This window comes from Cygnus atratus, chromosome 13, assembly GCF_013377495.2.
Source record: "Cygnus atratus isolate AKBS03 ecotype Queensland, Australia chromosome 13, CAtr_DNAZoo_HiC_assembly, whole genome shotgun sequence".
Taxonomy (NCBI): domain Eukaryota; kingdom Metazoa; phylum Chordata; class Aves; order Anseriformes; family Anatidae; genus Cygnus; species Cygnus atratus.
In genome coordinates, this window is record NC_066374.1 from 729882 (window position 1) to 755254 (window position 25373).

Below are 25373 nucleotides of genomic sequence, written 5' to 3' on the forward strand. Positions count from 1 at the left end.
TCACATGCTGTTTTTTTATTTGCGACGTCTCCTTTTTCTTTCTCAGTCCTGTATGTGATGAGGGCTGCCCCTGCTATTAAAGGTCTGATCCTACGATGCTGAGCCTCACTGGATCACTGATGTCAGATTGTGTTTGACTAAAGGCTCAGTTAGCCCCATGCTTGCTTTTCAGGATAGGAAGCAATGCAAGCCTGAAATCACCCACAACTTTTTCTGTTTAAACCCTGGATTTATCTTTTAAAATGAACTGTCAGACAAAAAAAAAAAAGTCTAAATCATTACATTCCTCTTCATATTTCTATATTGGGTGTACATTGCTTTCTTTAGTAAGAACAAAAACAGCAAAAACAGTCCGGAATTGCCATTTTAGAAACTTCTTTGGAAATGCGAATTTTGGACTGCTGATAAAATAAACCAGATGGAAGGGGGAGAAAGTTGGCTTTGCAGAAAAGACTTTACAAGCTGATATGTCATCTTTGCTTTTTTTTTTTCCCCCAAATGCTAATGAGGTGATTTGTGATTCCGCCCAATCTTTACGGTTTATTTTTAACAAGCTTTCCTTTATTAAAAATATCTGAGCAGAAGTGATGTTTCCATTGCCTCCTTTTGTTCCCTTGCTGAGTGTAGTTTCTGAAAGTCACCTCAAAATTCCTCTGTGATAACATCATATCATCATCTCTTGCAAAATGTGTGGTGAGATAACTCTTTCCAAATCAGTCTTTTTTAAAAGTAGTTGCAGGATTTTCAAAAAGTTTTTTTTTTCTCTGGAGCAGTCAGTGCTAATCCCTTATTATATACTTTGTAGCCTTTTCGACTTCAAAAGATTTTATACAAGCAACAATGGTTTTGTGGTGTTGTACTAAGGGGAGGGAGGGAGATCTCCCGATGAAAGTAAACAGGGGTCTGGAACCCTGGGGTGTATCTTTACTTTCCTGTTGCATTGAGGTTTGACATTATGCAAGTCTTTTGAACATCCAGTGCCTCAGTTCTGTGATTCGGGAAAAGTGTTACCTCTCTTAGAGTACACAAGTATGTTGAGAACTTCTGAAGGGAAGGTTTAGTTTAGTTTCGAGCACGATTGCATTGCAATGAAAATTTAAATCCTCAGTTTCCCAGTGTGTGGTTCAAGAAATATCAAGGGTATTAGCTGTAATTGGGTTCTTTTGATATATTTGCAAGTGACAAGCAATGAAACAGTTTATTCGCTTAAAAGAAAAGTCATATCATACGCCAAAAAAAAACTTAAATAAAAATTAACAAAGGGAATCTGAAATTACTGCTAACAGCCAGGGCGCAGGGACCATCTATGCCAGAGGAGGAAAGGTGCGATACGGGCCACTGCCTCCGTGACGTGAGCCAAGTAAGATTAGGCTGTGCAGCTGCTGAATGATGCAGGATCCATCTGTATTAAGGGCTCGCAGACCTGAGCCATATTCCTATTTCAGCCCAGCCTTTGCTTGGATAAGCAGGTTGGCAGCAGCTGCCTTTTCCACAGCCGCTTGGGATGAGCCTCACTCAGGAATCTCTGCCTCCATAGCATCAGACTGAGCCCAAGCCACTTCTCCTCGACCCGGCCACGCTTGTGACCTTCCCACACCAGCAAAGTACAGCCTCACGGGCACCATCTGCCATACTTTAAAACACCCCTGCCATTGTCATTTTTCCCCGCAAAAAGGTCTGTTCTTTTGTATCCTGGCCCAGAGTTTTCATCTGTGTTTTCTCATTAATGAAAAATTGAGGAACATTTCCCTCCCTGGCCCCCAACAGCTCCTCTCTGCACACTGTGAGCTCGGTTACCCAGCCTCTTAACTGCAGGCTCTATTATTCAAAGGTCAGATGCGTCCCTCGAGGTTTGACTGGAGGCCCAGGTTAATGCTTGCAGCTTGGCACTGCTGAGCTAGCTCCCCATCCTGCTGAGCTGCGCAGAGATCCACCCGGCTTTCTGTAAGCAGGGGAACAGCCCCTGAACTCAGCACAGACCTCCCCAGCCCTGTTTGTCAACACCATGGCCTCTTTCTCCAGCTGTTGAGAGGGGGCTATGTACACAACTCACAAGGATGTGCACAAAGCCCTTTGAAGATGAAAAATGCTCTAGAAGTGCTAATTATTTGGAACAAGTGCTTCATTTACGTGCTGACTGTCCTTTATCTCTCAGGGGCTCAAAACTCTATTAGGGAACTAAAACTGTACATTTCCCCTAATGCCCCTGTGAGCCTTGTCTGCAAAATGACTGTCATATTTGGTTCTTCCAGATTCCATTTTGGGAAGACAATAGGGAGATTAGATTTAAATGCCTTTATTAGCATGTGTGGAAGACAGACGTGGGGGAATAAAAGGGGCCTGATTGGTTTTGGTACCAGTTATCCAGCAGCTGAACCGAGCTGTGGCAGCAAACACAATCTTCTAGATTGCATTTGTCTCAAGTGTTTCCTACATTAAATGCAGCATATTCCTGGCCCAACGGGCTTGTAACCACCGTGTGGTGCTGCTGGGAAGTCTTACCAATCCTTTTTTAATGCCGTGCCCTTTTTTGCATAGCCCCATGCACGCAACACTTCTCTAAAACTGCTGTTAGCACAGTCACAGGAAGTGAATGGCATGGCGTTTTAGTGCCAAAACCCTCATTAACTGTAATTAACGTTTAGTGTGTGCCAGTTCTTTGCAACTGTCACTCTTGCTTCCTGTAGGATGCAGTGCAGCCAGGTCCTCGCAGCCTCTGGACACCGGAAAAACTAAGAGAAATTTCAAACTCAGAGAAATTTCTAGAACACAGTGGAAACTTTTAACAGTAACAAAGCAAGTAGTTAGAGCTTTTTTCCTGCACATTTCTATTTAGAAGAGTATTTTTCATTCCTAACTGAGACTTAGAAATATCAGAATAAGTTTACCAAACGCTTATGTTTCCAGATCAGTAATTTCTTTCATTTTAGGCATTCCTGGTGAAAAGTGGTTCCTCACTGCAGTCATCACCAAGCTCACGCTTCTGCATAACCAGGGTGCCACTTTTTCTCACTGCTGTGCAAGCCTAAAACTTGACTTACACATGAGCTGTATTCCCCATTAAGATTTAAGGTGCACACATGTCGAGGAAGCTAAATAGCCATGTTATTAATACATAAATTGATTTATGCTCCTTCTAATATCCTGAGATGAAATAGGGAAGCCAGCCCATACCGATGCATCTCAGTGCAGCTCACCCAAGGACTGGGGACTGATCAGACAGCCACCTGCCTTCTGTGTAGTTGAAGCAGTTAACCTCTCCTCAGTTTTCACGAGTGAATCACTATTTAAACCTCAGCAGCCTGGCAAGTGCTTTCCTCCCGTGATCCACCCGCTAACGACCTGCCTGCCGCCAGCACTGAGGAGCAGGCAGAGGCGTGCGCAGGGCTTTGTGCCTGCCGCTGCTGAGCTCCAGACAATGGGCTGCTCTCCTCTGCAGGGTAAGCCTCTTTCTGCAGGCTTTTATTGCTTCTTCCCCTCTCAAACTATGCTGCTGCTCTTCCTTCAGTGTGCAGCCAGGGAAAGGCTTCCCTCCCCGGGCCTGATGCTTTTCACATCGCTGAGGCTAATTGGCAGTAGGTTTAACACGTATCTTAATTGTAACTACAAGTGCTCTGGAAGAGCAGACAGACCTTACAGCCTTTAAAACTCTCCTCAGGTACAAAAAGGCCTTTATAAAAACCTCAGAATATGTAAAACACTGTGAAGGAACAAAGCAGGGGTGTAAAGGGAAGGCAGTCCCCCAGCTGCATGCAGCCTCCACTGTTGGTCAGAGCAAGGCCACCTACACATCTCCCTGTCCTGAACGGGCTGACCAGCCACCACAGCCCTCAAAGCAGAAGCAAAAAGACCACATGGACAGCTTTTGAGTAGTAGCTGAGAGGAAGACTAATTCCACTCCTCAAAAACATTCCCTCATGCTCTCAGTCGATGGCAGCATTCCCTGCACAGCAGGCAGGAGAAGCCCTCCACCCACCCCTTGCCACTGGTTCAGGCAGTAGCAAAGGCCAGGTACAAACACTGAAAGGCACTAGGAGGTGTCACACCAGTGGCGCTACCAGGCTTCAGCCACCCTGCACCCCGAGCAGGAGGCACGAGATGAAAAAGCAGACGTGTGCTGCTTTTCTCCATTTGCCAAAGACAACAGTAGTATCTCGGGAGGAACTGTGGGCATCCTTTGGACAAGGAAGGTACTTAACAGCAGACGAGGCCAACTGCAGTTTTAATACCATAATCATTTTTTATGTTACCCAGTTAATACACAGTAATACCTTGATGCCGTTTGTTGCCGTGCCAATTTCACCTGTTGTTTCTAAATAAGTGTTAAAAGCACAGGACCCTCATGATGTGGCCCCTCAACACACCCTGATATCCCTGGGTATAGTGGACTCCATTCTCAAGGTAGCTTTTACCAGCAGGCACTGCAGGTGATGTGTTGCTCTGTCTGACACCCCGTCCTGGCACCTGGAGACCTCACAGTGCCCAAACGAGTCCTACACTGCTCAGAGTCAGTTGTCACCCCAACGTGGTCTCTTTGATGCCACTGTGTGCCTGCATTCAGTGCTTTTGGGGTGCCTGGAGGTCTGGCTCCTGATGGAAATTGGACAGTCAGCAGCTGGCACGGTGTCCCTCTGCTTCAGTCTGAACATAGGTGCATGCTGGGGGGCACCCTGTAGCACAAACCTCTTGCAGAGTGACCGTAGCCCAGACCCACTTATTGGAAAGTGATGAACTAGCAAAGAAATTCTTCAGCCCTGCAGACATGAACAACCAGAAAACACATACGGGCAGAAGCCTAGCTGGTATCTCTTGCTACCTCTAGTGCGTGTCTTTGAAGATAGTAAGGCTCATCTTTAGGTCTGTAAGCAGAAGAATTCCATCCTTTCTTTTGGATTACAGAGGTGGAACATCTTATCATTTTTCTTTCTCCACACAGAGGGATATTTCCATTTACTTTTTTTTTTTTTCCCTCCTCTTAAGAGTCTTGAGATTTGCAGCCCCCGGGGTCAGCTTTGAACAGAGTGGGCAGCGCCTCTGTGCTGCATGTCCTCCCTAAATCCGTCTTCCCACACTGGTAGGCAGAGACAGAACGAGCCTCAGAGGAATCCATGACATTTCTCTCCCGGCTTAAATGCAATGAATATGATGTTTGAAACACCATTAGTCATGAGTGATTAGCAAAGCTTAGTTTTTGAGGTTCTTAACCGCCCCCCTCCAACTCTGCACAGGGAAGGGCATGTTTGTGATTGTGCTGTGCGATTATTTTTTTTTTTAATCTAGTTCAATTTTTATGGGTTCAGCTTATCTGCAGCCATAACAAATAGAGAGATTCACAACCATGCTGCAATTATTAATGATCCATTAGGGTGCTTAGAGCTCTCCGTAAGCTCTCTCCATTTCAAATATTACATGTCTAAATAAATACGCAAAGAGTGGTCTGATTTTAACCTCTCTAGTGTAACTAATACTCAAGGAGGTGGTGGGGAATGGGGCTCAGATGCTGGATTTTTGCTGGGCCACTTTCAGGGCCCGTGTTGTTGATGGTTTCCTGAGACCCTATGTCTGAATTCATTCTCGTTCCCTTTGCTGAAACAATTGCCAGCATATTCATTTAAGACCTGAGGATGTTTATTGGTGTTCCCAATATGTAGAAGGCCCATCAGATATGGTAGGAAAGCAGGAAGACTGAAGTGTTTCAGAAAAATAAATGTTTCTATCCCTAGTAATATTAAAATGCAACTTAAAATCATTTACAAAGAAATGCATGCCGTATGATATGAATGAGAACATGGTAACAATTGAGCATTTAAAAACTGATTTGTCAGTGCTAAACAGAGCATCAGCTTCATCCTCTGAAAGACCCCACAGGAACATCCTACATGAGCTCAGCTGCTCATGAAGGACATACAGGCTTTATTGCATGCTGCATCAGCACTTAGGAAGAGCACCACTGTGTCTACTTTGGCAATTAAAATATTACTTTGGGAGAATTAAATTTCTCCAAGTCCAGGAAAGTGCTACAAAAAGTAAACATGCTTATAGCTGATCCAGCCTCTTCCTGCCTCGACAAGCTGGCTGTCCATGTGCACGAGGACAGGTGGTGAGGCTCCCGCCTCCCACCTCAGCTCCACTTCTTGTGGAGTCATTGCCAAGTCTCTGCAGGGGTTCTGATTCATTCAGCTTGCTCTGATAGGGATTAATTTCTAAGTACCTCATCAGTTCAACACGAAATGCAGTAGCCATGGTCAAAGTGCTTAGTCTTCCAGCCAGCAGTGGACTCTGACTACATTTAAAACTGATGTTCTGTGTGCATCTCATACCTACTGACTGCAGGCGTTTAACATTTAACAATAGTTCAATAAGCAGTGCCTAAAAGACAAATACACATTTGGGGGGAATTCATCAGTGAGCAACTTCCAGGACCATCCAGTCCCTTTACCACACTCTACCCATGTGCCCCCAAGTCTCCCTAATACTTAGACAATTAACACGTTCATCTGCAAAGCCAGTAAACACCCAGCCATTCAACAGCAACCAGCACTTTCAGTCTCTAGATGCACGCTACGTTAAACTAGATTTTTGCAGCAAGATCAGGTGGAGGGTTTTCTCTTCAAGGAAAGCATTCACTTGAGGGGAAAGGCAGTGTCCCAGTATGCATGAATGTCTAAAGGAGCTGAGGGGGGCTGTAGTGATGTACACCATGGGCTGTGTTTTCCAAATGGCTTCCTTAAGTATGCAGACATGGTTTATTCGATTATTCCAAGCAGTGAAATTCTACCAAGCCTCTTGGTTGTACACACAAGTGCAAACTGTTAGGAGACATTCCTGAGAGGCTGGAGCAAGTCTGGAGGTTGTGTGCAGACGGAGAAGGCAGGTAGGGCTGCCGTCAGCCCCAGCCTTCCAGCGTTGAGAAGGTGCCTTGGGTATGACTGCCCAGGGACTCTGCAGCACCAGCTGGTACAGAGTGGTGAGGCTGAGGTTAACTTTCCAAGAAGTCCTTGCCATTGCCACTTATTAAACTTAAACAAATAAATAAATAAGCAAACAAACAAAAAAACTTAGTAGGAAGATCGAAAAATCAGATATTAATGAAAGTCACGAACATCACCATCAGATTTACATAAAGGCATATTCAATTATTTTATGGCACAGATCTTCATCACTTCTTAACGTTTCCTATTCACTTTTATTCAAACTTCTACTTAATAAGATTTTATTTTTCTGTCAGATACATACTTACTAGTTAGATACAGAACACTGATTTAGAAGGTGCACAATGGTTTAGTTACTGGTAAGTTAAACTTTCCCTAAGAATCACTTTTTCTTTCTGAAATTCTTAATTATGAATGAAAGGCCATCTTGAAAAGGACCAATATTATGACTAGTTATAGGCTGCTTAAAAGAGGCAGAAAATTACAAAAAAGGGTACATAGGTATGTGGAGTCAGAATAATTAAACCATTTTCTTAACATGCAAAAGGACTTTTTTTTTTTTTTAAACATCCTAGTAGCCTCTAATTGCTGACATCAGCTTGAGTAGTTTGCTGAATCAAGGTTAGGTTATCATGTTATGACTTGAATCCTTCTGGTACCAAAATACAATTATAATTAAATATGTTGAAAATCTATTCTGGAATGCTATTTCTAATCAAGTAACTAAGCAATTTTTTTATTTTTTTGTTTACTTCTCATTCTTACCCTCCCTCGGAATCCAGCAGAGATGTAAGGATTGAAAGGAAGGGGTTCCAGGTATTGCCTCATTGCAAATACCGACACACTGCTGAGTGGTAGATGCAATGAGATGAAGTTGTGCTTCCATATGACCCATCCTCAGAGCATGGTCTATGTTACAGATGTATAGAGTGTAGGTTTTGTATAATAAGATGGCATAGATTATACTCAAAACTACTATTTTGCATTTTGCTCAGATAATCCAGGCTATTTACTTCTCAGGGACTCACAGCTCTTCAGTGACCTCAAAAAGGATGAACTGTCTGGTTCCTGTCACCCACTATTCTTCCATCATCTACCCCTTATTGCAATGGAGTTCCAGAGGAATATATAAGGGGTAGTGCCCAAATCCAGCTGAAATTCAATGACTAATCACTTCTCTCAGGTTCCTTTTAAGGACCCTGGACTAATCAGTAAGGCAACAGAACTTGCTTTAAGAATGAAAAAGAGAACATCCAGATATAACAAACCTGTAATTTGCCCGATGTCCTCAAGACAGATGGATGGATACAGGCTATTACTACAAAATGATGTAGGATTCAAGAAGCAAGCGCTTGCCATCACACTGTGTCTATCAGGCATACAAGGACAAACTCATGTAAAAGGGAAAAGGGCATGCTCACAGACTAGCCCTAGAATTATTCCCCTTCTCCCCTAATAACTCCCCTTCCTGGAATTAAAAATTAACAACGTCAAACAACTTTTTAATGAGTAAAAAGGAGATTTAAAGGCCATCAATAATCCACTTGAACTTGAAACACCGAACACAATCATTTGTTGTTTCATTGTGTTTTGTTTTGTTGGTTTTTTTTTCCTATTATTTAAGTACATTTGTATGTTAAATACAGTTCATTACTGATCTGGACTTGAAATGACATTCTATATGCAAATAATATTGACTCTATATGTTATCCCGGAAAATATAGTTTTAATTGTAGTTTAATAGTCCGGTGAAAGTAGTGTTTATTTATCCATTAACTTAACAGAAACATAAATACATGTTGGTATGTATCTCCCTCTGTCTTGAGGCCCTTGCACAGATGTGGTTGTATTTTTTCTTGTTAAAAATTTTCTGTCCATGTAGTCCTAAAACAACTTCAATGACTGCAAAATGTGCTGCAAAGAATATGTTTCCTGCTCACTCTTGTAATTCATCATCTGATTCATTAACCTCAGACTCTAGATTGTGATCATGTTGCAACTGTTTTGTAACTAACTTGGCTTTGTTTTCCCTTTACAGAGAGCAGATATAGCCGTTGCCCCCCTCACTATAACACTGGTGCGAGAAGAAGTCATAGACTTTTCCAAGCCCTTTATGAGCCTGGGAATCTCCATCATGATCAAGAAGCCTCAGAAATCTAAACCGGGCGTATTCTCTTTCCTGGATCCTTTGGCTTATGAAATTTGGATGTGTATAGTCTTTGCTTACATTGGCGTCAGCGTAGTTCTTTTCCTAGTCAGCAGATTCAGCCCTTATGAATGGCACTTGGAAGACAGCACTGAAGAGCCACGTGACCCTCAGAATCCTCCTGACCCTCCAAATGAGTTTGGAATATTTAACAGCCTTTGGTTTTCCCTGGGTGCCTTTATGCAGCAAGGATGCGATATTTCTCCAAGGTTTGTTCCATATCATTCCATCACCTTTTTGCATTTTATGGTCATTTTCTGATGCCATGGTGCATATATGTTACGTTTTCAAATTTCTTTTCAATTCCAAATTTTTGTTTTGACATCCCATTCAATGCTAAGCTTCATCATCAATCCGATGTTTGCTAACATTCACCTCAAAAGTGAGTGTCATTGCCTTATAATGCCACTTATGCATTTCTGCCGAACTTATATACACCATGTTGAGGCTGTAAAATGCATGGGGTTTTCTGTTTTCAGCAATGCTTGGAGGGCTACCGTGTTTTTGCTGCATATCTCATTTTACGGTCATCTCCTTGGTGCATGTAACATATTATGCTTTGCAAAATCTGAATTATTTATTTTTAAAAAGCCACGTGCAACAGCACTTTAAAACACCTTCACTCCTGCCATGGCTCCTGCTTTTTTTGCCTACTTTTTTTGTCCCTCATTTCTCTAATTTTGTTCTTGAACTATCTTTTCATCTATTAGTAATTTGCTTACCACCATGTTTTATATGTTCAGGTCTCCATGTGTGCTCCTCTAGCAGTTATGGTGTGTAGCCTGTGTGTATTGTTATTTATATCTGGTCTAATCCATTGTCCCTGTGTTCATAGTCAATATGGTCTAATAAGCATTGCCGGTTTCCATAAAGATTTTTTTTTCATTCAGGAAGGCAGTCTTTCTGAATAAGGCTTTAGTAAAACATGCTTGGTATTAGTTCTGTTTTAACAGAGAGCACTGCTATTAACCATTGTAGAATTGCATTTCTTTTTCAAAGAAGCATTTTGAAAACCACCAGAGAATAGTAAAGTTCTCTCTATTTGAACAATGCATACCTCAAATATTTTTTTAGTAATACATATATTATGTTCCTACCTATACACTGTAAAAATACTTTGGTGGTATGCCTGTGGTAAGCAGTAAAATTACCTAGTTTCTTAGTGAGGGAACAGTAATTATATTTTGTATGAAAATATTTTAAAATCCAGTTTACAGCTATTTTAATTATTAAAATGCCTGTTTAGTACAAACAGGATGTAGTTTTTCCCTTTAACAAGGTTGCTAATTAAATCAAGAGAGACAGATATTTTCTGACTAAGCACTTATTCAAAATACACCTTAGTAATTTCCATATTTGTGTACCTTTTGCAAGACTTACATCATTCAAAAATTACCAGGTTTTCCTGGTCTAAGAGTGAAAGAAGTGACAAAACCTCATGGAAGGAAGTTTCATGGAAAGGATCATGATTTTGCCTGTCGTAATCTAATAATGATCCTTTAAGCTCACAGTCATTGCACATTCAAATCTGCTAATGACTGCAGTGAGGTCCAGGATTTTCAGAGATGCTGGTAGATAGATACCTGTCATTATTTGATGCACATCATTCATATGTTTTAGAAGTCTTGATAGCAGCAGGTAGATACCATATGTAGCTGACAGATGCATATACCTCCCATATAAAACATACATGTGATATTTTTGCCTGGTTATGACCCCACGTCACAGTTCTCAGTGTTTCAGTGTGCCGTCTCACTGTCCTGCTACAGCTGCCAGCCTCCTCCTCCTGTTTATATGCTCAGTCTCTGCTTTATTCCCAAATTCTGTAACGAAACTTTGCCTCTCTGCTTGCTGTTAAAAGTGATGGGTAGTGATAACATTTAAACTGCTGTTGATCATGTGTGTGCCTAATATAAAGGACCGGGAAATAAGCACTGGGACATCACATGGAAAGCTGTAGGCATTGCACAGTTTCCGCTAGGTCTGTTTATTGACAGCAAATAGCAGTGCATAGGATTTTTGTTAAGCTCTCATGCGACTCTGGCATGCTCAGCCATATATAACCTTATATAACGAGTGGAACATACTCTATTTTTTCAATATTACTATGATAAGTGCCTAGGAAATACATAGAAAAAACAGAGACAGCAGTAAACCTATTTATTTTATTTGTCCATCAGAAGCTGTTAGGTCAATATTAATTCATGGCCCTCGTTAGAAGCTATTATCTGGCTATTTTGTTATCTTTCATGATAACAGATGCCAGGCAGTTATGTGCATTGCTACAGGAGAGAGAGAGAGAGAGAGAGAGAGAGAGAGAGAGAATGAGATTTAATACCTTGGTTTAAATTCCAGAAACACCGTTCCCTTGAGTGATATGTTTGTTTAAGTTGATTTAATGTCAAATTTCTTTTCCGTAGAAGGGACTATTCCCAAGTATTCCATCCTGAATCCGTATCTTTGTAAGGTTATGCCATTCACAATACATTGACTATATGAATGTTTCATACTGTTCTATTGCCATTAAAAGGGGCTTCATTCTTCCATTGTGAGTTTTGTCTGAATAAATTTCTTATATAAGAGCGTGCAGCACTTGTAGAGAGATGCCGACAAGCAGTCTGGAGAGATCACTTTTGTACTTGCTGATAAAGGCTCTTTCAGCTGCCTTTGTGCGGAACAGCTGTGACATCTAATGACTAGTTAGATCTATCCTTGGTGAGTATGCTGTGTGGATATTCCAGAGGATATATCCCTATACTCTCCAATCTGTATTTAATAGGAGTCGTCTCAGCTGAATCAGAAAGCAGCCAGAGGATGGTGGTTAGTTCATCCCATGATGGAACCAACACTTGTTCCAGTGGTTCTGTTCTGCTATCAAAGGCTGCTGTGTTTTCTGCATAGTGAGCTAAAGTATTGAAAATTCACTTTTGATGGATCAAAAGTGGATTATTAAATTTGCTTTAATGTAAGATGTGTACAGCAAATGGAATCAGGAGGAAACAGTCACATCTGTAATACCATTCCGAGCAAAAGTACCTTTGAAATCCGTATGAGACCGTGTGTTTTAATTTTGCTCTTTATTCATGTGGAACAAAGAGGCTAGATTAATTAATATCTGATGGAAAAGACAGGGGGTTCATTAAAAATTGTCACAAGAGCTTGGTCATTTAAGAGGCTATATTTCTAGACCCATATTTTTGCAGCAGGTCTCAAGAGACTCCTATTAAAGGCCATGGGAATGACTTAGTGGGAGTTTCAAAACAGCAATGGGAGCTGGGTAACTTGATGTTCCTGAAACTCCCACCGATGGTTCCTATGATGAGAGAATGGAGCATCTCAAGGCAGAGCTTCAGATGCTTTTATTTATTGTGTTCTGTCTCAACAGCCGAGGCGAGTGCCTCCTGGCCAAATGAGGCCAGCAGGAAAGGCAGAGCTTTTGCTGGGTTTGTGAGCAAAGGACTGAGCTCCATGCTTGGCGGGTACCCTGTAGCGTGAGCTCAGGATGGAAAGGCGGGTCTAGGCAAGCAGATTTTGCACTGAAGTTGTTCAGGGCTTTTTGTCAATATACCAGCTATCTTGTATCGATCATAAGAGCCCAATTAAAAATTAAGTAGTATGAAAAGCTTATTGTTTCTGTTTGTTAGAGGAAATCAAATATGTTTTATGGCCATGAGTAGAAACAAACTTCAAGCTATTTTGTTAAAAAATGGGATTTTGTTTGAATGTGTTATTCTCTGGCAACTGAGTGTGAAATTGAATATTTATTTTCTTTTTCTCTTGTTACTAATTTGCTCTCATTTGACTCCATGCTTCCTTTTAAATTTCCTCTCAAGGTATGCACTCTTCCTGTTTACTTCCTTTTGAAAATACCATCTGACCTTGTTTTGATAACTGTGTAATAATTCTGCTATACCAAGGCTTTGTTACTCCTCTCGTTTGTTAACACTCTAATTCACTTTAAAATGATGTTGTGCAATGTATCGATTTATTGAAGCAGTTTGGAAAACGACACGTTAGGATAAAGCATTAGTTGTTTGTTTTCAAATTACAACACTGCACACTTGGACAGGTACATCTTCATCAGAAAAAGTGGTGTTGGTATTAAAAGCTGTGATTGATTTTTCTGTAATTGTTATCTGAGTAATGGAGAAACATTTCTGTGTTTCGCAGTACAAAACAAACAAGTATTCTCTTATTACCAGCCTGGTGTTTATATACTAACCCTTTTTTCTCCCTCATCCCTCTACACCAGCCCCTGCAGTGGGTATAAGGAGTCTTCGCGTCAGCAGATGGACTGGGGGGATCTGGGGTGCTTTTGGAAAAGGAGGCTGCCAGGCCATGCTCAACTGTGTTCTTGTTCTTTGATTTTGTCTGTCTGTCTGTCCTTTGGCATCAGCTTTGTGGTTTGTTTTGTTTTTCTTTTGCTCCATCCTGTGCTTGACATGAATTACAGCTACATTAGCCCAGAGCACTTCATGGTAGCAGCTGTTCAATCTTCCCTTTCATGCTCATTGGAAGGCTCTGGGAGAAACGACTTGGTAGTGACATCCATTTCTCTTTCAAGTGACCTCAACTCTTCTGAGAACTGCTCTGGTCCTCCTCTAGCAAGACCCCTCTCTTGCACGTAGGACCCTCGCTTGGGGAAGTGCCTTCTTCTTCAACGAATCCAGCCGTGCCCACCTCCCCCTGCTCTCAGCTGTTCTCCATTTTTTGTCCTGTGTCTGTCTGCTTGGTTTATGCAGGTTGCAAGATCTCGGGGGCAAGATATTTTTACTGTTCTCTGTGCGTAATATGCTGTACGAACAGGCAGCTCGACACAGACATTTTGTTGTTGCAGCAATGTGGGACTGAGGTTTCACTGGTTTGGAAAATGATTTTCCTCCTGCACATCTTCACCCCAGCAGTGCATCTGTCCTGCAAGCAGAAGGGGCATCTCCTGATGCAAGTAAGACATTTCCTAAGGAAAACTGTAGGGAGAATGAGCACACACCATTTTGTTTCCGATAGTTCCATGAAATTTATCCAAAGACCCTGTCAAGTCTTTTCTTCATCTTCCTATTTCAAGAGATGCTGTAAAGCAAGAGGGCCACGGGACCCCGGAGCAGCCAGATAAAGCTAGTCATAGTGTATGCAAGTGGATGTTTCATCTCCTTAGTCTGGCTCTGAAACTGTCAACTTTACTGCAGGGAGGAGGAATTCAACTCCAGGCCTATCTTCATCTCAAAGATGGAAAATATGTATTGAAAGAATGAATGAAAGAGGGATGAATTTCACCTGACATAGCCATGTAAAAGCAGTATAGTGTGCTCCAGTCAGGCATCTCACTTATCTCCATACTCATGGGAGACAGATGGGCACCTTCAGATCTATCCCATGCTATTTCAAGTGAGGTAAATCTTGTTCTGAGGGTGTCTGTCTCCTTTCTGTCTCTGTGATGGCTCCAAAGGGAGCCTTATTCAATGAGTTCAGCTGGCACTGCTTTGTAGATGGCTAAAATTAAGTTTTAGCTGATGTGAGAGTTTGATTTGGTGTGTAGGTTATCAAGTTTTACAAAGCAGATAAAGCAAGACCCTAACTAGTAAGGGAGCTGGCAAAAAAGGGCCTTAACCATCTGTAAAATCCCAGAAGATGCTCTCTTGACACCTACAAAGAATGTAGAGCGAGGCAGATTTCTTGACTTGCTCCATTATTCTGGCTTTATATTTCTGGAATTTACTTTTGCAACCATTTGGTAGCCCTCTGTTGGTGAACACTGCTGCAGCACAGCCCCAGCTCGAAACTTGGAAGCCTTTTAACCTCTTGGGAGGCCCTTGGGAAGGGCAGGAAAGCCTCCTCTGCTTGTTGGTGATCCATCGGACGTGTGCCTGCCCTGAGGAAGCACACACAGGCCAGAGCGATGGCAAGTTCTCTCAGAGTTCATACCTTGGAAGTCATCGCTTCCTGATGGACAAAGAGGTGATGCTTCGCTCCTTAAGCTTCCTTAAGCCGTGTAACCACCTGAACCACCTGGCCCATCAGTACGGAGCTGGTGCAGCAGTCCCTGGGGCTGGCAACCCATAGGAGCCAACCGGAGCCTGCCCCGCCAGTGGGAGCAGCAGTTCCGTGTCCTGGGGAGAGGAGAGTGGAGAACAGTTGTTTCACCTCTTAGCTTCTTTCTCCACATTCCACTGGCCTGTTCCAGACTGCACTCTGTGTTTTTGTGGTGTTGGCAATAATTTTATTTGGTGTGCTCTTTAATGTTGGATGGATTTTTCTTTTCCTTTTCCTTTTCCTTTTCCTTTTCCTTTTCCTTTTCCTTTTCCTTTTCCTTTTCCTTTTCCTTTTTCTTTTTGTTTCCTTCCTTCCTTCCTTCCTTCTTTCCTTCTTTCCTTCTTTCCTCCTTTCTTTTGTTCTTTCTTTCCTTCTTTCTTTCTTTCTTTCTTTCTTTCTTTCTTTCTTTCTTTCTTTCTTTCTTCTTATTAATTTAATGGGATCTTTTCATGGCTCAGGCGATCTCAGGCTCTGGCCAAGACTAGGCATTTTACCAGCCAACCCCCCTTGTGTGGGCAGGGTGGGGACCCAGCACCAGACTTCTGGTCTTTTCCCGTCTCCATCTGTTGGTAGGACAACTTGTACCCACTGTCTGGGGATGGCACTGAGGGGCTTGAAGGAAACAAACAAACAGGTAAGAGTTCTCTTGTTTTCTATTTCTTCCCTTCACACAAATTGAGGAGTGCAACACCCAGGTTCCGTGGATTTAATACATTTGGGATTGAATCTTCCTCCATTGATACGGGTTAAGAATTAAGGGAAAACATACGAAATAGCTCTGTCTCAGCTCCTGAAATGATTCCTGATCAACACGCTGTGTTTGAAGAATGTGTACTGTACATGGCAAGCAAATTCCCCACCCAGCTGAGCAGAGTGGTGCTGGTGTCCTTCAGCCCCCCAAAAACATTCTGAGCCTGATGTTCAATTGCTTTAAAGCAGCAAAGAGCATTTATAGACACACAGTCTAAGATCTCCTAACCCGTAGGTGTTTTGTAATTGTGTATTAATACATAGGAGTGGTTTAGTCCTTATGGTTTTCTTATTTGAAAAAATACATATATATATATTATTTTTACTACTTACTACGACATTGCTCTGGTGGTTAAAAAACTGGAATATGCTTGATCTGGAACAGTGTGTTTTAGGCATGCAAATTTCAATTAATATAAAGCAAATCAGCTTCTTTCCCCACTTCAATATGTAGATTCAGTGTGTAATCCCTGCTAGGTCATGATGCTAAAATGATACTGGATCATACTGGATCATTTTTATTATATTAATTTGGGTGTTTGCTCATGCCTTTTTGCCGTTCACCACATCTTACATTTTAAGAGTAAAAGGTATTTTTTTCCTCAGGGCTGGTCAGACCCCAAAGAGCCAGCGATGCTGATACACCACAGCAGGCAAATCAGTCAAGGGGGAAGGCTGGCCAAACAGAGAAGACAAAAGTCTTCTGGCAAAAGACTTCCCCACCAAAGGGCCTGTGGAAGTCAGGAGAGCTTCTTGCTCCCCGAGCCTCCAAATGGGGTGGGCTCAGATGAACCACTATTTCTTTGTCCTTGTTTCCACTGAAAGATTTGAGAGGGTTTAACTAAGTAAGAATAGGTACATGCTGAGCTTGCTCTGCTGAGGAAGGCTATCAGGAGCCTCTCCACAGATGCCTAAAGGATGAGGACAACAGGGTTATGCATGTGAATTTCTCTTCAACAACAAAAAGAAATCAAGGAATATCTTCAACAAAATTTGATGATATGTGTTTTTCCGTAGATCTCTCTCAGGGCGAATTGTCGGAGGAGTCTGGTGGTTCTTCACTCTCATCATTATCTCTTCCTACACTGCTAATCTTGCTGCCTTCCTTACGGTGGAAAGGATGGTGTCTCCCATAGAGAGCGCAGAGGATCTGGCTAAACAAACGGAGATAGCCTATGGCACTTTGGATTCAGGCTCAACCAAAGAATTCTTTAGAGTAAGTCGCATGCTTTAAAGCAGTTCTGTTAAATCTCTGTTAGAGCTTTTCTAAACTGTACATGCCTGACACACAGGGCCATGGTTTTCAGTCATTTGTTTCTACCTACCTGTAAAGCGGTTCTGATGAAATCTGCTTTGTGCAATCAGGGCAAGCCTGTGTTCAGATTTTAAAGATGCTTTTTAAAAGGCATTTTATCAAGAATTGGTAGTTTTGCTCAACCTGAAACATCTCAAGATGAAAAACCTGACCTCTGCTATTGTGGGAAAGGTTTCTAACACCAGTTTCCAAGCCTCGGTCTGATGAGCAATAATGCAGTCATTAGCACAATATTTAGCAAAGAAAACTCTTGGAGAAGTGACTCTTGACCTACTTGTTCTGTTTGCCCAGCTGGCAGCCGTTAATGTCATCCAGCATCGGTGTTTACTTGCCAGAATGAGAAGGGGGTGGGAAGCATGTGTTGCCATTTCTATGTGGGGCACTGATTGCTGCTGTTGCTGTGTCTTCATTGCTCACGAGTGTCTGGCTGTGGCTGTATCAAACAGCCAGGAGTGAAATGACTGTACCTCAGCATGCTATCGTGTGTTCACCTTGCTGATAGAAATGCTGGGTTTGCAGTATTTGAGGGTGGGGGGAAGTATGTACATTTATTTAAGATCATCCTTTCTTTCTCCACTTGCCAAACCACAAGCTGCATAGGAGTTCATTAAAAACTGCATAGGATGTCATTAAAACTTCTAAATAAGACCTCAGACTACTTTTTTGTATCTAAAAATGTTATGACCTTCAGAGCTCTTATTACTGGCCTTTCCAATGGTGAACTGAAATGCTCAGCCCTTTCAGGAAGCTCCCAGCTCTCTTTCAGCAGTGCCAATCAAATGCCATTCAAGCCAGCATTTATTTGTATAGAAAAGTGGTCAGTCTAATTATTAGCCAGGACTAATTAGTGCCTATTGCACATCCTGGTCAAATGCAAGTGTGAGGGAAAAGGGAGCAGTAAAACCCTTGCTGCTGTAGGCTGGTTAAATATTGATGGCTCCTTGAACTTGCTTAAGATGTTGAATGTTTAGGCTACACATGAAAAAGGAAGTAGCAAGCAAAGACTGGAAAAGCTGAGAAGCTTGTGAGATAAATAACATCATCACAGATACAAGACTACACACTCACAGGCAGGTGTGTATAAATCTGATATAAAAAGCCAGCAGTGAATACAAAGATATTTTATGAAGTTTTTTGTACTCAGCCTTACCTATATGTAATGTCTTCCTATAAAAATGGGTACTTGCTAGTTCTTGTTTAGCTGTGGTGGCAGATGCATTACAACAGCTTCCCTTTTGTATTAAATCCTGTAAGATAAACAGTGACCTTGCTAAGGGTGACGTAAGTGTGTAAAATTCTGTATTCGGATTAATTATCAGCCTCCGGCGGTATTATCTGTACAGGAAAATGAGTTGAGTGGACCTGTCAGAAAAGGTGGTACAACTTGATTAGAAATATTGGTGCTGTTTACAGGCACTGTCATGTGCTTAGGGGAAAAAGATCTTCCTAGGAGTATCTCGTTACATTAATACAGAAAGAGAGATTGTCTGGGGGTGTTTCTTCATTTCCGTAATAGTTTGACATAACATGGAAATCCCTTCTCACCCAGAGATCAAAGGAATGAGTGTTTCTTGTGAAAAGATACAAAGTCTAGTGAATGTATGAATGCTTTGTTGTGCTGGTAATAGTCTTGGGATGAGCTGTGACTCTCAGGGTGCTCGGAGAAAGTGGGGATCTACAGAGGATGATCTGTCAGGGGCTGCCAGCACCGTCAGGCAGAGGAGGATGTGGTGGGGAGGGAAGAGAGCAGAGCCCTGATGCAGCAGATCCCGGCATAATGCCCACTCAGTAGGGTCCGGGTGGGCCAAAATGGGGAGGAGAATGGACCCCAAGTGGTGCTTGTTTCTTCTTGACAGTCTCAAGGCACCCAACATCATTTCAGTTGTATTAACTTTTGCAGAGTAATTAATTTGAATGGAGAGATGCAGCCATGAAACTGTTGTAATTAGTCTTCTTCAGCTGATTTAAGAAGGGCAAAAACTTTGCCGTATATTAAATGTGTACACTCACATAAATACTTCATTGTACAGTCTTTATTAGATACCTAATAAGGTGGTAATGATGGCTGAAACTTGAAATAACTCTTGGAGGACACTTGGTTTCTGAGTGCCTGCTGCACAGAGGATGCTCGGTCTGTGCTTTGGGCTGCTTTTCTCCCTCTGAGCTCTTTTTGCACCGCTCCTGGAGCACCACTGGGAGTGATAGTGGTCTGAGCCAGAAAAAGCCTTGGGTTCTGCTGGGTTTACTGTAATTCTTATTCCCCTTGTGAGGGGAATATCCTCATCCTCCCATTCCACACAAGCATTTAACCGATTTGAGAACAGCTGGCTGAGTGGGTCAGGACCATAACTATTCAGCGAGGAAGGAAGATTATAACTGAGGGGATAGCTACATGAGCAATTTAGTGCAGTACTTACTCTAATTTCCCATACATATGTACGCACACTGTGGCTGTGACATGTGAGAGGTTGCTAAATCTTCCCAGGTGATGGGAGAATGTACCTGGATGTGAACAGGAGGTGAGCACGTGCGTAGAGGCACCAAAATCAGTAACTTGGCTTTGCAGCTGGGCCTTGGCTTCACACAGGAGGCACAGGGCAGAGACTGTCCCAAGAGCCTGGAGAAGAGAAGGCTCTGAGGAAGCCTTAAAACAGCCTTCCAGGAGTTAAAGGGGACCTCCAGGAAAGCTGGGGAGGAACTCTGTGTCAGGGAGTGTAGTGACAGGACAAGGGGGAACAGTATTAAACTAAAAGAGGGTAGGTTTAGATCAGATATAAGAAATTCTTCACTAGAATGGCGAAGGTGGTGAGGCACTGGAACAGGTTGCCCAGAGAAGCTGTGGATGCCCCATCCCTGGAGGTGTTCAAGGCCAGGTTAGATGAAGCTTTGAGCAACCTGGGCTAGTGGCTTCCAACCCAAACCATTCTGTGATACTAAGATCCCATTGAGAAGCTTTTCTGGGTTTGTCTCTTGATAGAGGTGTAATGCTAAGATGTTTCTCAAACAAAGATACTGATCAGATATTGATCTTCATGCCTTTTGCTGACCAGTGAAAGGTGCTAGACTGACCACAGTGAGGGAAAATCTCCTAATGCATCACAGGACATCACATAAAAGAGCTTCAGGTACCCACCATCTCATCTGCACAGTTTTAGAAGGAGCTTCCTTAGATCCTTCAATCCGTGGCTCCTTTCCGCCAGCTGCATTTCCAACTAGGATCACTTTGGAAGGTTTCTTATACAGTGTGGATACCTATCTACACGGAACTGGACCGATACCAGCCCCTCATTTCACATGAACAGATGGTAATGACTTTTAGCCACTTCAGACCTCTTCAGGCCTGGTCATATTCCAGCTAGTGACCTATTTTGTAGTGTTGGCTGTTTCCCTAAACGTCACAATGTCTCCCAGATAGATGCTATCGCAGCAATGTAGATTAAAGCTAGATGCAACATTGCTGTTTCAAGCATGCATGATGAACACTGTCAGCGTGACATTGCTCTCACAGTTAAAACAATAGAGCATATTTTTTGTAACATTTTCACAGCAGGCTCTATTCACTCTCCTCAGTGGTTGGTGACTCTGCATCAGGGTATTTTTCTGCCCAGTATATCTAAGAAACAAATGAGCCTTCCTATGTTTTTATAGTTGTTGCTTGTTTCTGCTCAGAAACATTTTATGTTTTGCACTAATTAGCTTATAAAGGCATTTAAATGGCAATCAATACATTACACCAATTCCCTTTTGGCTTTCAAAGGGCATTCATCCATATTGAAAATGAGAAGAACCTCTTCTTAGATATTTATTCACATAAAGTCTCAGATTAAAGGCTCAAAAATAACTTTCTTTTTCTTGAAAACCAACGAAGGACTGTACTAGAAAGCAGAGACATTGCTACTTTAAGGGCATATCTGTTAAAATTAACATCTTCTAATACATTCAATTAAAGCTTCAGCATATCTGAGCAGCTCATCAAATCAATATAACATCATTTAATCCAAATTCAGCACTGAGCCTAAGTTTAATACCACAGTCTAATAGTTTTCAGACCTCCAGTATGCATTTATTCAAAAGGCATGAACTTTACAACTAATTAGTAATTCTTATGTAAACTTAGCTGTATTTGAACTTCTGTAGAAGTAGAAGAACATGTTTCTAGACATTTAGAAATAGAAACCGCTCTTCAGTTTATTGTGGTTTCTTTTAATTGATAACAGATAACTGTATTAAGAGGCTTTTAAAAGGTTTCCCTAAAACAACTCGTATAGTAGGTGTTTGGTCATTACTAAACACAGCTGACCAACCAGTACACTTCACTGAAAACCTGAAATTTCGGAAGGTGTCCTTGAATTTTATGTAATATGACAAGACTTTACAGGATGAAATATTGAGATAGGTGACATTTAGCAAGATCTTCCATTAGGTCTTTTTCTTTTTTTGTGGGAAACTGAAGCATCTCATATCATACCGTTACCAATGTAGTTAATTACTGTTAACTAAAACTCAGAGGAAAAAAAAAGAAGGCCTCAAAGGACTGATATTTTATTGTACAACTCTGTATTTTTCTCAACAATGGTTTCAAGGATGTCCCTGAGAAAACAACTGCTACCCAACAGTTCCCCAGTGCCTCAGATGAAATGACTTGCTGTTCTCAAGTCAGTTCCTTTTTTTTTTTTTTTTTCCTGGAAATGGCATCAGTTCTTGGGACTGTTAGGAGTTTCAGCAGAAAGGCCAAAGATCCTTTGGATATGATGGTTCTTCTGCTACAGCTGGTTACTACTACCTGGCACTGATGTTCATTAGTAGAGGACAGAGAATTTGACACTGAAATTGCTTGTGCTGTTGATAAAGAGAAGACTTCAGGCTCAGTGCCTGGAGAAGTCAAGCAGGATGACAGCCTTCAAGCACAGCTTAGATACTTGAGATATTATTTTTAGGATTTTTTTTTCAACATTGTATGAAATTCACAGCTTAAATTAAACTCTCTGTTACTTCAGGACACATGGGAGCAATAGTTGAGTTGAGGACACCAAAGAGCCAACGACACACATTTTCCTGGTGCCTCCTGTGGGAAGGCTTCACTTCTCATTGCATTTGGATACCCTACCCAGACACTTCAGTAGTATCTTTCTCTTAATTAACGTTGTGCTAGGAAGCGATACTGTTCTCTTCCTCCTTTGCAGGAATACTCAGCACTTAAAATTCCTTTTCAGCAGTTTTCTGAGAAAGTGGTTCTTTCTGAGTCAGGCTCAGATCCGAGCCCTTTCTGGACCTCATAAATACACAAAAATATGATATAAAAACATTTTTGAGACACAGAAAGCCATACTAAGAATGGGCCTAAGATGGTCCCCACTTTCACTTTTTCTCTCTTCTGGGTTTCATCAAGTCTGAATAATTCAACAAGAGCAGACAGAAAAGCATGCGATGTCCTGGCAAGATGCTTTGTGTTTCTTTAAAAAGAACTGTAAATATAACTTATTTATCTGATAAAACTAAAGCTGATATAAAAATATATATATTCAAAAGAAAAGAAAAAAAACCACCAGGCAGATTAGTGCCAAAGCAGAAAGTAAACATTTATCTGAAAAAATAGCAAGAGAACAAATAAACAGATTAACCCCAAATTCCTTGGAAATTAAAAAAAAAAAATCTTTAAACTCATCCAAAGGATTTTGAAATACCTTCCATTAAAAGCACTTTGGGTACCTAAGACCCTTTGGGTACCTTTTCTTCAGGCAATGCTTTGTAATGGGCTGAACAAGGTGGGGCTGTGGTGACACCCATGGGTCCCTGCTGGACGCAAAGAGCCAACTGCCCACGGTGATCCCAATCCAGCCAAAAGCGTGCGGAGACCCTGAGCCCCTGGGACCCTCAGCATGAGGGCAAGCTGTGGCCAGTGAGGCCAGTCCCTCAGGGTGGAAAGCCAGGTAGGCAGGGGCACAGCATGATCCCAAACCCATTAGGGAGAGAGGGAGAAATAATGACTCTAATAGGCTCTGAAGCACTAGCATATTACGCACCAGTTAGAAGATAAAGAGCTCATTGCTTTCCTCTGATAAGGTTGTAGGAAGACGAGAGGCAAGGGAAATAAATTCTACCAGCAAGCAGTTTAGTTGAGGGAAAGCCATGAATTACAAACCAACAGTTGCCATGTGATTTTTGTGCATTTTGCGCAATCAAACAGTACTGAGACCATCATTAAAGCCTATTAAAGCCACCATTGTGAACTCTACCTGTACTGCAAAGGATTTCATCTGTAGTTAAACTCCTTGATTTTTAATTTCAAAATTTATTTTGCTAGTGAAGATGAAGGACTTGTTTCTAGCATAGAACTCATACACGTTTTCCTTTTGCCTTTGGATAAAACTATGATTAGCACTTTCAAGCTTTCAGTATTCCTGGCACCGAGCAAAACAACACAGTGATCATAACAAATGCCTGACAAAAATATTGAAGTGTGGTTGTATTTATGGACTTTAAAGAATAGAACATCACAGAAAAGTGATAGCTTCAAATATGAGCTGTGTCGATCTTTGATGCGCAATGTGGCAGCAATTAATCAGAAAAAGTAGTATGTTTTAACTGCTTTTCAACACAGAAAATATGAAAAGCTTATTCACCCATATATTCTTCTCTCCCTTCCCTGTTTGACATAGGTGAGTGTGTGCACGGATACTGAGTTGAAAGCGTGTGTGCAGGGAGTTCACCAGCTCTCCACTGCACAACGATGCACGGTCTACTTGTAGGCTATTTTCTCTTAATTTGTCGAGCCTCCCTTCTGCCACATGGCTAACAGGCAGTTTTAAAGATGACAGGAAATCAAATGTGACAATTATAAAAGAAATGGTTTTCCCATGAAGTGATCTAATGTCCTTAAGCCTATGGATTGAAAAGGAAAACGTATCCTTACGGGAAGTAAAATTAGCAGCTCATCCATCATCCGCTCCTTGGCAAAGGATGTGTTTGTGTGGAAGCGGGGGTTAAGGTGCCCGAACCATTCTACTAACTTCATCAGACAAGCCAGGATTCAGTGAAGCTTTCAATCAACATTTAGTAACAAATGTTTGAATAAATCTCTCCTTATCTTCAATAACAGATGACATTTGCCTATCAGCTCTACTTGTGTTCCTTGTTTAGGCTTTCCAGCTCACATACATCTCGATCCTGTTCAGAAATTGATTTCTCTAAGTCCAGGGTTGCCAACTGCGTTGCACAGGGGAATTTTGTGCTCAGGTCCAGCAGTGAGCATGGAGCCGAGCCCACAGTGAGGATGAGTGCAGTGGATAGCAGTGGGTTAATCAAATAACCATGTCTGCACTAGAGGAGGAAGCAGGGAGCGCCTTGGGGGAAAATCACTTGCTGTTTGAATGCTCTACTTCTTGGAGGACAGCTATATGATAATGATAATGACATTGCTCAAGACAGTGAGGACCCTGGGTTTTCAAGTCTCTCCTACTTTATGTAATGCGGCCATGTCACATAAATACGTGCTTGTTATGGATTCATTTAAAATACATGGGTGCTGATAAATTACTTACAATGCTGCTACTGTTACTTTTACATAATTAGAAAATACATGGAGGTTTAGAAACTCTAATGACAAGAATATGAAACATCCCCTCTTGCAGTCCGCTGGGGTTTCTCCCTCATTGCCTGTATGTTGGCCTGTTCTGTCTGGAGCTGAAAACTCATTAGGCCTGACAGTGTTCAGATACTGTGCTGGAAACACTGTTCTCTGTTAATTTATTAAGGGCTGAACCCAGAGCAGGGCTGGGGAGTTGCTCGGTTGCCCAGACAAGACTAGTCTGCTAAATGTGTCACGGCTGGAAGGATGCCCCTCCGCCTGACGTAATCCTGCCCTCCAGCCATTCATGCATGCTGCCTCCTGCTCCCTGGGCAGACAGACAGACAGATGGACAGACGTTCACACAGCACAACCGTACTGGTCTGCAGTGGTGCCACCAGCCCCGTTGGTCGCCTCTTCCTCATGGTGAGCACTCAACGTGCATGGCTCCAGCCATGAATCACAGGAGGATTTACAGAGACAGCTTGTCTCCTGGTAAAGACTTTCATTTTAATTTTCCGATCAGTGTTGCAACGTGCAGGAATGGATGGCAGCAATAAAATGAGGAGATGA

At 42.0% G+C, this 25373-nt stretch overlaps 1 protein-coding gene across 3 annotated transcripts in view; it reads left to right on the top strand.

Moving 5' to 3' along the window:
* GRIA3 (glutamate ionotropic receptor AMPA type subunit 3) overlaps positions 1–25373 on the top strand; it is a 154704-nt gene that overhangs the window by 105375 nt on the left and 23956 nt on the right. For all 3 annotated transcript variants that reach the window (XM_035541848.2, XM_050713416.1, XM_035541849.2), the window contains 2 exons: positions 8971–9347; positions 16936–17134. In XM_035541848.2, coding sequence (XP_035397741.2) covers positions 8971–9347; positions 16936–17134 — 576 coding nt within the window. The remainder of the gene's footprint in view (positions 1–8970; positions 9348–16935; positions 17135–25373) is intronic.